Source organism: Ochlerotatus camptorhynchus, unplaced genomic scaffold, assembly GCF_037179485.1.
Source record: "Ochlerotatus camptorhynchus isolate MF236.1 unplaced genomic scaffold, CSIRO-AGI_Acam_v1.1 ptg000067l, whole genome shotgun sequence".
NCBI lineage: Eukaryota > Metazoa > Arthropoda > Insecta > Diptera > Culicidae > Ochlerotatus > Ochlerotatus camptorhynchus.
In genome coordinates, this window is record NW_027040557.1 from 1,649,533 (window position 1) to 1,661,685 (window position 12,153).

The window sequence follows — 12,153 nt, forward strand, 5'->3', positions numbered from 1 at the left end:
AAAAGCTTTAGTTATACAAATTTCGCGATGGTCAAGCAGAAATTCGAATCGTACAAGTTTGTTAAGTCGTTACTTTATTCTGTAAATATTGTCACCGGCCACGTCCTTGCGGTCATTGGTGAAAGGGAAGGATACTAGTTTGTCTACCGTTGTAACTAGAGACCAAGTGAGTCTACCACGACTGTCTTGGTAAGATTTTTTTGGGTAGTTATGTATTGAATTGCAGTCAACTCTCTACAACTCGATATTGTATAGCTCGATATTTTCTATAACTCGATGGATTCTGCGCTCCCTTCATTGTGTCATGTATCATACTCTCCATAATTCGATGTTTCCTTTGGTGTATGTTCTATGTAGTGCTATTTTGATTCTCTAACTCGATATGTCAAAGTTAGAGCTTCTGAAATCTGCGATGTTGATGTTATAATCAAAGGAACTTTAAAAACATGATAACTGGTGGAGTACTCACGACCCAAACAAGTTATATTGAATGCTCAGGGTGGATGCTGGGTTATTAGGTCAAAGATCACTAGGTCAACTGGTCACTAAGACGAACAGTCAGTAGGCCCAATTCCGGAAAATTATTTGAAAAAGAAAAAGAGAATATCCAAGAAATAATAGATGGATAAATATGGCAATTCCACTGTAACGGTAAACGTGTTCCGTTTCATATTTAATTGTCTTTAAAACTTTTGATTTAATTTTATTTACAATAAAAATATTTAGAGTGTACGAATATTGTTTCGTGCGGTTGTATGCACATATTTGGTAACCATATTGTGTGTATGGATAATTAGCCACCTGTGTGTCAAAACCTGAAACTGTGTAAAAGCTCCGGCATAAGATTGCTTCGAATAGCTTGGCATGCTTGTAGGTATAACTTAAGGCGAATCATCAAACTTGAATATATAATGCGCAATTTAATTTGAGGAAATAAGATTTGGATAGACTCTAGAAAAACTCTCTGGCCTTGAATTTTCCAATGGCTTAAAGTTTTAGAGTCAGCTCGCACAGGACGCCGATTTAATTGCGCCGTACGTTTTAACTCCGACCCCATTTGATACGGGATCGATTGCTCATAAAAGGTGGAGTGCTCGAAGTGAGTAGATCAAATTTCGAAGTGATCTAATTTTGAAATTAAAGCAGCTTAAATTTGCTCAAAGTTATCAAGTTGAAAAAGTGAATACGTAAAACTGAATTCGAAGTAATTCCGCGAGTGAAATTTGAATAGTTACAAGAAGTTGATTTCTAGTTTATTTCTTTTAGAATTGTTTTTGTGAGTAGGATAGGGTATTTGGCTTTTGAGAACAATTGAATTCGTGTGCAATAGTTTATAGCCGTATTCAGGTAAGAAAAGTGCTTAAGATTCTGACCGAACAGAAACTACAATACCACGATGTTCAGGTTCAGCCTACCAACGTGGGCGGTTTGTGCCGGATCCGTTGGAATCAGATCGTTTGCCGTGTAGTCGGTAATAGCCGGCTAGGACGTCGAGAAGCGTCAAGCGCTAGGGGTCGTGGCGTTCTTTTGAGTCGACCCCGCGCATACATCGAAGTATCGAGCAGCTGTACGTTTTTCACAGCTCGAGATTTTCAGCCTGTACACGAACCCGAAATCCAACCCGTCGATTCAAGCAGTACGACGTCGAGCAGCCTCAATCGAGTTCGGCACTCCATCCGTTCCGGGGACGCATTTACCCCGAAGTTGGTAGCCAAGGCACGGTGGATGTTCGTCGATACATGGGCTTGTTCGTCGATGCTACTTCTCCGTCCGTAAAACTGCAGAGGAAATCAACACTGAGCAACAGCTACAGCTTAACTCGACGGCGTAGGATGCGCCGTTCATCAAGGTCAGATCCATTCTTTGCTTTTGGAATTGAACTATATTGTTCGTAGAAAGAAAAACGAAGATTATTAGTTAGTCGTGACGTCACAATTGAGTAAGGTTTGTTCTCATTCGAAAACTTGAACAAATTGGGTTTCCTTCAGTCATTAGCACACTCCAGATAGCTCACGAAAAGTATTCAGATTTTGCGTAATTATTTCTCGATTGATTGATGGACTTCCAGTTTAGTTTGAGACTTCACCAAATCGTGTTCGAATAATTTTATGTGACGAACGAATTCGGCGGCGTTTAGCCGAGACACTTTTATTGACGGCTTAAATGTGTGTAGATGAGTTTGAAGTTGTCGGTAATACAATTATCATCGAGGATTAGTGAGTTTTGAGAGTCACTTGTTGGTCGATTCAAATTATTAGGTTTTTTTTGTTCTGGAAATACAGAAAACCTGCCCTGAGTGAAAGAAATCTCGTGCCGGGATTAAATCAGTAACAAAATAAGTTTGAAAAATTCAGAGGTACAAATAATTATGCTTGGATAAATGTTCAAGAACCTTGAACGAAGACACATATGTATTCATGAAGTTGGATATTGAGAATTTTCCTGAGTATTTTCCAAGGTCACAGATTTTAAAACCATCAAGATTAAGGTGGGATGGAATGACTGGCAAATCGGTTAAAAAAAATCTAGGCTAATTGCATAATTTTCAAGGTTCGTGAAATTTGATGATAATTTCTAATGAGATCATTCCAAGAAAGTTCTGCCTCAACTGTGAGGAAAACATCAAGAGCAATCTGCTTGCAAGGTAGTCCTGAGGAACTCCAGATTCTATGTGTAACCTGAATACCGTTCGATTTTGGCACCGTGCCAAAATTTGAAAATAATGTATTTATGCTCCTTGTGATTACAATTTCTAAGAAAAGATTTTGGCAACAATAAATTTTCGGGCTTGTTGCTAAAATCAAACGGGTACTGTACCAAGGTGTTCTCAGTAGAATTCCAAGTTGATTTGAAAGAAAATTCATATGAATTTCTGAAGTAAATTCGTAAAGAATCCTAAAAAGGACTCCATGGAAATTCAAAGAAGAATTCCAAAGGAATTCTGAGGATAGTTTTAAGAACTTTCGGGGTTAAAAATAATTCGGAGCATAATTCCAGGAGAATTCTGGCTTGCACGCCATTTGATTATTAATCTATGGAACTTGTTACTTCACTGCAAGCCAATTCTTTGAAAAACTTTCAAAGTGTGTAGAATTACAAGGGAAGGAGTAAAATTGAGAGGGCATCTGAATAAATTCGTTGAAAATTCTGGGAATAATTTCTTACTGATGAGAATTTCAAGGTGATTCCGAAGAAAATTCTATAGGAATCGAAATCCGAGGATGATTCCAACGAAATTTCAAGGGAATTGCAAGCATGTTCCGGTGATAAGTTTTTACAAAATTCAAAGCAGAGTTCAAAGGAAGTTCGCTTTGAGAATCGTTCGAGAATGGATGTGTTTGTGCTACGCTGCGGGCTTTTATTTTATTTTATTTTATTTTTTACTGGCATGGAGTTTTTCGGTTCTCGCATTTGATTAGTTTTGTATCCCGGGCGCAATAATTGAATTTGGAAAGGTTTGTGCTGATGTTTTCCTCCCTGTTGCTTGGTGTGCTCTCGCTTCTCTTTGTTGCCGGTGAGACTTAACCGCGCTGATCTATTGTTAGGTTTTTGCGATGTGCAATGCTTTTGATTTGAAAAAGAAAATAGGGTTAACTACCCCATTTCCAGCCTATTAAGCACAACCCGCACTTAGTCTTTCTTAATATAGCGCAGTTTAGAACCAAACGGAATGTTATTATTACTGATGGCTTCCAAATGTATTTACCTCTCTGTACGTACCGTAACATTTGATAAAGAGAAACCAATCGTTGAGATATTGTCAAAAATCTAACCCTGCTTCTTGACGCCAAACTCGGCCTACGGATTCTAAACTCGGCCTAACGCATTGAAACGCCTTTGAAACGCAATTGAATTCACTTCGGCCTATCGGATGAAGATAAAAATTGATTCGGTCGGAGCGCTTCTTTTGTTTTTGGGAATAATGGGTGCAAACCTTCATATCAGGCGTTCTCATTGACTTCGTTCGGTAGCTTATTAACTAAAGTATCGTACCAAACCCATAATTGACTTGTTAACTCTGAAATCATGGATTTATTTGAAGTTTTCTGCTCGATAGGCCCAAAATGGGCGATTAGGCCGAAGTAGTTCTCTACCCTAGATAGGGTTACGGGATGTAATGGCAGCCTAGCCCCTCACTTCGGCCTAACAAGCAAATATTCCATTCATTCAGCAATAATACACAATAGTAACGAAAAACTTAAACCCACACACTTAAAAATTAATGTAAATTTAGGTGCTCTGAGACTGACATCTTCGAGCGTCAATTTTGACATAAAAATGAGTCATAATAGACGCGGAATTCAGCTCAATCAAACGTACTTTCGAACTTTTCAGTGTCAGAGCACTTAATTTTACATGACATGTTTGTTTACGTTTACGTTTCATCCTTTATGAGAAAGGCGGATTCCGTCACGTGTAAGATTAAGTATTTCTAAGTGTGCAGGCTTGCTGAAACTCCTCAAATTCACTGGGTTTTTTAAAACACTCTTGTCCTTCGAGTTTAGCCAGCCCTCACCTTGAGTTAGTGGCGGCAGGATGATTGATGATTGATGACAAATATTGACGAAAAGCTGATTTTAATTTCACTTTGTCAATACTCAGAATGTATTAACAAAAAACCACCAATTTCACCATCAATATCATCGATACACAAATATTGACAACATTGATGGCAATACGTTAGAAGTCTTTTTTACCTCAATGTATTGAAGTCAATATTACTTGTCTTAATTTCCCCACACAAGAAACATGGATCAGCGAAAGAAAGTGTGTTTAGAGTTCATGTTTGCATTCGGGTCCAAACAGAAACGATTGCTGAACCTGTATGTATTGAAAATACTAGCTACACACTGAATTCGGTAAATTTTGCCGGGGTTTTGAACAGCTGATAAATTGGAAAAATTTCAAATGACCGTTACTCGAAGGAAATCAATAAAATCGATAAATTTCAATTTTTGTTTTTAATTTTTCATTGATTTGTAAACTTTTACCGAACAGTTCTGTAGTTCAAAAATTACCAAACAGCGGAGGTTTAGTCGATATACATAGAAACCAACTTTCAACCAACATTTACTTATACTTGCTCATTTCAAATAAATTTTCAGGATTTTTAGAATAAATAGTGTTAAATTATGATCTATTCCATGCCTACACTTAAATTCTCAGAATGATGCATCCAATTTTATTTTTGATATCACTGAACTCTCCTGTTTCGTTAGAACAATAATGTCACTAGTGAAGTGAGAAAAGTCACGTCGTGGTGTCGTGACTCTCTATGCAAATCAAATGGACCCAACTATTAATTTTGGTTTTATGCGGGTTCTGTAGACCATGATTTGGACTTGTAGGATGCTATAAAACCTCTATAAAACTTGCAATGTTACTTGGGGGAGAGTCACGTTACCACGACGTGACTTTTCTTACTTCACTAGAGACAAAAGGCACTTCGACTCTCGGAATAATCCCCATAATGCTTAGTTTTATCATAATGATACACTAGTTTTATCATGATGAAAATATTCTTATACTTTCAGGCGAATTACTATTGATGATTATTAAAGTCAACTAATGTGATATGTGAATTAAACTGTATAAATGACCACATATATAGTTTATTAATTAACATAGGATGTAACGTGAACGTGGGTTATTCTGCGTGAGCTGTAAATCCACGGATTTGTCATTCAAATACCAAATCGGTATACCAAATGTTGTAACTTTTTGACAGGATACTGAAAATACACAGGACTTTCAAATTGATCGAATTTAATCAAATCGATTGGTTAGTGCGCAGAACTACTACACGTGTGAAATACCCCACGTTAACGGTACACAGTTTCCCAAATAGAAACTATCATGCTGATGTTTTGGTAAACATTCATAAATGAAAATCATGCATATAATAATTAATTTACATTACATGTAGGTATGTTAAACGCTGATAGTATTTATTTTATTTTATAGTAAAAAAAAATAACATGGTTATGCTTGTGATTTTGTAGAAAATGTAAATCCATATAAACGAAGCCTGGGCGATTGGTGAATTTAAAAGATACATTTTTATTTAGTTTGAAATTGATTGCATATCACACACGAAAATTTAAACAAATGGCAACACTATATGCCTGGCTGCATACGCGAAGGTGCTTTGTGAGTCAGTCGATCTAAATGACGTAAAGGGTGTCCACGATGAAATTGCCACACACAAAATTGATTCGCAAAATTCGAGTTTTCATCCGATTGCCATCAAATTTTCAGGGATTCAGAAATAACTATTAAACTTCATTTTACCATTTTACTCGTATTTTATTTACAGTCCATACGCAAATGCCCGCACCTTGGCCTTAACCCCGGCCATAAGATTCTGCACAACCTGTGAATCAACCGTTTTTTGCATGTTAATCCATACTTTCTTCAGTTCCTCGACTGTCTTCACTACCTTAGGTCGTTTAAGAAGGTGCTGCTTCATAATCGCCCAGTACTTCTCGATGGGGCGGAGCTCCGGAGTGTTGGGAGGGTTGAACATTTTTGGCACGAAATTGACCTTATTGTCCGCATACCACTTCAGCACGTCCTTGGAGTAGTGGCATGAGGCCAAATCCGGCCAGAAGATTGTTGGGACGTTGTGGGCCTTCAGGAGAGGAAGCAGCCGCTTCTGGAGGCACTCTTTTATGTACACCTGTCCGTTCATCGTGTCCTGGGTCACGAAAGGTGCACTCCGCTTCCCGCACGTGCAGATGGCTTGCCAAACCAGGAATTTCTTCGCAAATTTGGACATCTTCTGAGTGCGGACATGCTCCGGAACGCTGAACTTATCCTTGGCCGGGAAAAACAGGTTGCCGGGGATCTGTTTGAAGTCGGCCTTCACATATGTTTCGTCGTCCATGATGCAGCATTCAACTTTCGTCAGCATGTTGAGGTACAACTTCCTGGCACGGGTTTTGGCGGACTTGTTCTGCTTCTCGTCGCGATTAGGGGCCTTTTGTACCTTGAAAGTTCGAAGCCCACCCTTAGTTTTGGCCTTCTGGACAAAACTTCGGCTTAGGTGCAGCTTCTTAGCCACATCCCTAACGGAGGCGTTCGGATTTCGGTTGAAGGCCCCAACTACGCGGTTGTGATTTTTGGTGTTGTACGGAATACTTTTTCCTTCACTTCTGGGCTTCCGATCGGTGGTCAACCGTTCCTCGAACCGCTTAATCACTCGCGACACCGTGGAATTCGCGATTCCCAACGTTTTAGCGATGGAACGATGCGAGAGATCCTTGTTCTCGTGATGAATGCGCAAGATTTTATCACGCACGAGCTTTCGACTCCATTTCCGCGAGTTTTGATCACAGGACTTTAAAACTTGCAGGATGTAAATAATGCACTATGAACTAAATTCACCCTAATTTTCATTAAATTCTACCCAACGGTTAAAAAGTTAGAGCAATTTCATAGTGTGGCAATTTCATCGTGGACACCCTTTACGTTCTCCCTCCTCTTGGGTAGGGGAAGAAAATTGACAAAGTGAACTGAAAATCAGTTGTTCAATAATACTCGTCATCAATATAACCTTTTCAATAATATTGTCAGCATGTCAATTTACTGTCAATATATTGACCCGTGTAGCGAGCGCTTTAGCGTATTGTCATTAATGTTGTCAATATTTATGTATTGATAATATTGTAAGGAAAATTGACAATACAATGTTTGTCAATATATTTGCATGTGTAATGGGCGCTTGTGATAGAAAAAAAATGAACATGAATGGCAGCAAATCTCACTCTCATTTTATCCCCCTTCGCTCACAAGCTCTGAAGCTCAGTGGAATGATTTGGCAGCAGGCATTCTACTCCTCAGAAAAATGTTACGCTCGGCTCATTTCAAACTTAATCAAGCCTGCTCATACCACATCTGCTGTGAAATTGTAATCCGTAAATGAAAAGCCTATTTTAGGGACAAATTAAGAACATTTATTGTTCATTTTCAAAGAAAAAGTTTAGTGAAATTTTCATATTTTCCGATTTCTAGACGCTATGCTCTTGCCGTATTATTGCACTAAGGTTTTGTTTAATGGTTTGTTACTATTTGAAATGTTATTAAGTGAATCTCTTTAATGCGAAAAAACTAAGAACTCCGTTGCTTGAATTTATTAATTAGGGCCTTATTACGGGTGTCACTACACGGTGATAAGGAAGTGATACTCAGAATAAGAGCCGTGATTGCAGTACAAATCAAATGGGAATCACTTCACCGTGACGACAAGTGACAAGTTTTCACCGTGAAGTGACATCCGTAATAAGCCCCTTAATCTCGAAATTGCTTCACCTGAGATCAACAATGCGTAAACAAGATCTTCTGGATCTGAGTAACAAAAGCTCTTTGGAATTTCTTTCGATAGCTTCTAGACTTGAAGTCAACTAAACATTCCTTCTCTGCCGGTGGAAGCATAACTGTCCCATGTTACAAAACACAAAAATGAGAAAACTGCAGTTAAAGTTTGAACAGACGTTTTGCTGCTATCGTAAAATTTCACGGAAAAATTTGGTTCTACTTCGAAAAACTGACGTAATATAACTATTCCATAAAAAGCTTGTCAAAATTCCGCAAAAAAAAAATAAATTTTTCCATTAAAAAATCTTCTGTGACACTTATGCCGCGAATTTCTCTGACGTGTTGAAAAATGTACGCATATGTGTCCCACTGTGAACAACTTCTCAGTTGCTGCTGTTATTATGTTTGACACTTCGTGGGTGACGGTTGAAGTTTTTTTCTTTAAATTGTTGACTTCAGTGCCAATATTTCAAAGGGGCGTAATTGCGTTTGTAAACAATGGATTTAGCCGTCGATTTCTCGCGCCTAAAAAAGCTCACTCATTAAAATTAATGGCACTACAGGCTAAGGAATCTACCAGCTAGCATTGTTAATATGGAGGGGTGAGCATTTATTTGCGAGATATCGACGGCTAAAGCCATTTATTTTTACAAAAGCAATTACGCCCCTTTGAAATGTTGACACTGATTTAAATGTGGGCCGGAAACGTCTGTCATATAATATTTAAAGCAGTACGGTGGTTCCAGTGATAGTAATAGACATTTGCTCCTGTTGGCGCATACATGTATTAGGCCCGAGTCGATCAGTGGTCGCACTGCCAATGACATTCTTAGTTGTTTTTTTTCAGAGTAATTAATAAGCATGCTCACTAGACTGATGCAAACTTTGACATTTTCGCTCCACAGTGCTCAAACGGTTCCAAATCGGGTCATGATAAGTCTCCCAATATTTGAACTCCTTTGATAAGAGACTGACTTGGCACAAACCATTTGAAGTTTATATGGAAATTACTATGGGAAATCCAAACTTTTTGTTCATTGTCTTCTTACCTTTTTCGATATTGCACTGTCCAAAAATTCAAAAAACTATACTTATGGAAAATTTTCTCAGCTACAACTTAGCAGAATATAGTTGTTGAGCCAAACGTCAAATAAAATTGTTATTAATTGTTTAAGAGATTGATAATCTTATGGCATGATCAAGCAGCTGTTTTGTTAGCAACACTGTATCTTGCAGTGTGACATAGTAGCCATGATTTTTGTTCTGTATTCTAAGCGCCAGAAACACCAATGTTGCCTGCTGAACAGTTGATTGAGCATAATCATAAGACTGAGCATAATCATAATCATAAGGCTTGAATTATTCATAAATTTTGATGCTTACATTATATTAAAAAGTGGTTTTGGACAAAGTTGTAGCTGAGAAATTTTTCTAAGAGGTCAGTTATCATTTTTTGAAGCAGAGTGATATGGTAAATTGTTAGATGGATATGAACAAAACATTTGGTTTACCCATAGTAATTTCCATATAAACTTCAAATGGTTTGTGCCAAGTCAGTTTCTTATCGAATGAGTTCAAATTTTGGGAGGCTAGTCAGAACCCGATTTTGAACCGTATGAGCACTGTGGAGCGAAAATGTCAAAAGTTGCATCAGTCTAATGCTCACCTTAACAAACTTACATTTTGGTTGGACCGTTGCTCATCCCAAAACAAGAATTGGAATTTGTTTCAACGCATCATCCTTCTGATAAACAGTACGGAAATTCAACTGAGCAAATACTGTTCAAGTTTTTTTTAATCAGGCCATACTTTTATGGCCGCAGCGGTTGCAAAAAAAATCGTCTCGAACGTGTCGTTCCAAGCTAAGTTTAATGTCTCGCAGTACACGTTGAACTTATTCAAGCCATCGTGGACATCATGAGAAAATTGGTTTTTCAAAAAGGAAGTTATGAGCTAGGATACGCAAGCAACATCAACCGTGAGGACCTTAAATACTGCAAACTGTTTTCCAAGAAACAACTCCAGCTGATCGAAAAGGATACGTTCTCTACTGAAGCTAACGTACTCTGGCAAAGGTCTCCTTGTGGAATTGAAGTAGATAGGAAAGCCTCTCGATGTGTTATTTGGTTGACAGACTATATTTTTTGAATAATTTCTTATACGTATTAAAAGTTGGAGCAGTGGGACAGATATGCGTCCATTTTTGCAATGGGACAAAACGACTTCACATTTTTTTTTTTAATTTTTCTAGAATAAACAGCATGTTTGAATATAATATTTCAAAAATATTTATTGATTTATCCCGTTAAGCAGCATAATCCCAAAAAAAGTCGAAATGACACATGGGACAGTTATGCTTCCACCGGCAGTTCTGTACTTACCCAGAAAGCCGATTGGCCACGCCCTAGATTTGATTTGTAAATGTGCTCTGGATTTGTCCTTACCTTATCCTGCCTTTCCTGGTCAGTGGCGCCGGTGGTGTAGTGATAAACGTGATTGCAGGCCTGGGTTTAATCGTTAGACACCTAACACCATCATCATCTGGAATACAGGAAGTTCAGAAAGCTTAAGATCCTTCCAGGATGTTCAAAAAGAGTAATCTCTGAAAAACTGATACGAAGTTATCTAAACTATTCCAATATTCCTGAGCTCCTATGCAGTTAACAGAACTTCTGATCAGCATGGCAAACTTTTACGAAGTTAGATTAACTTTTACGAAACTCGTTTAACTTTTTTTTATGTTTTATGAAGTTTCTCGGACTGCTATGAAGTTCACTTCACTACTCCAAAGTTCACTGTTCTTCTACAATTTTTGTTGATTTTATTTTATAAACTTCCAATAAGGGAAATCAAGGAAATCGTCAAGGGAAATCCCAGTTCAATAAACTGGGATTACCCTGACTTATTACTAATACATTTAAATGTAACGGAATGCCCTGAACTTAAAAAAGTTCTTTGAATATTTGTGAGATTAAATAATGTGTCCTGAACTTTTATGAAGCTTCCTAGACTTGTACAAAGATTCCACATCTTCGCAGTATAGTTTTCAATATTATTTCGAGACTTTCACCATTTTTTTAAGTTCCCTGAAGTTCTATAAAGCTTTACGATGTTTTCAGAATATCTACCAAGTTTTCTGAATTTCTATTATGTTTCCTGAACCTCTACAATGTCCGATCGACGGAATGTGAAGTTTTTCGAAATTCCCTGAAGCTTCAACGAAGTTCCTTGAATATTTTGCAAAATTCACTTAAATCCTCTAAAGTTTGCTATTTTACAACAAAGACTGATGAAGCTTGAAAAAGATTAGCTGAACTTCTATAACGTTCAATAAACTTTAACAAAATTCTATAAAGTTCAATAAACTTCTACAAAGTTTGCAGAACTTAGCGGCGCCGGTGGTGTAGTAGTAAGTGTAATTACCTCTCACCCCAGCAGGCCTGGGTTCAATCCCACTAATGATCACTAATGATTGTAAACATCCTCAACAAAGAAAACTTAAACATCTGAATAAACGGGTCCGAGGGAAAGCAGCAAAAGTATATTCAACCGTTTGACTTGATTTTGATCAGTTTTTGTTACTTGATAACCAATTTAAAGCTTTTTCGAAGTTTACAAAATATTGACTCACCCAAGCAATTGTAATTAAATAATGAGAAAGTCACGAAAGAGTTCTCATTTTTGCTTTGGAAGAAAGATGCCAATTTGTGAGCGGTGTTGAGAGGATGTAAACAAAGGCAAGAAAATTAATATTTTTCAAGCAAAATAACTTGAAAATTGAAAGTGACCGACTCTGCGCCAGGTGTGCGGTGGTGGTTTGCATTAGAAGTTTACTAT

General features: G+C 37.7%; 2 protein-coding genes across 4 annotated transcripts in view; one reads left to right on the forward strand and one right to left on the reverse strand.

Annotated features, from left to right (window-relative positions):
* LOC135697194 (uncharacterized) overlaps window positions 1–6,940 on the reverse strand; it is a 257,147-nt gene extending 250,207 nt beyond the window's left edge. Inside the window, exon 1 of the mRNA XM_065216825.1 lies at window positions 6,174–6,940. Coding sequence (XP_065072897.1) covers window positions 6,311–6,913 — 603 coding nt within the window. The 5' untranslated portion in view covers window positions 6,914–6,940 and the 3' untranslated portion in view covers window positions 6,174–6,310. The remainder of the gene's footprint in view (window positions 1–6,173) is intronic.
* Window positions 1–12,153, forward strand: part of scalloped (TEA domain transcription factor 1 homolog scalloped) — a 303,834-nt gene that overhangs the window by 45,973 nt on the left and 245,708 nt on the right. The gene's annotated exons all lie outside the window — the stretch shown is intronic.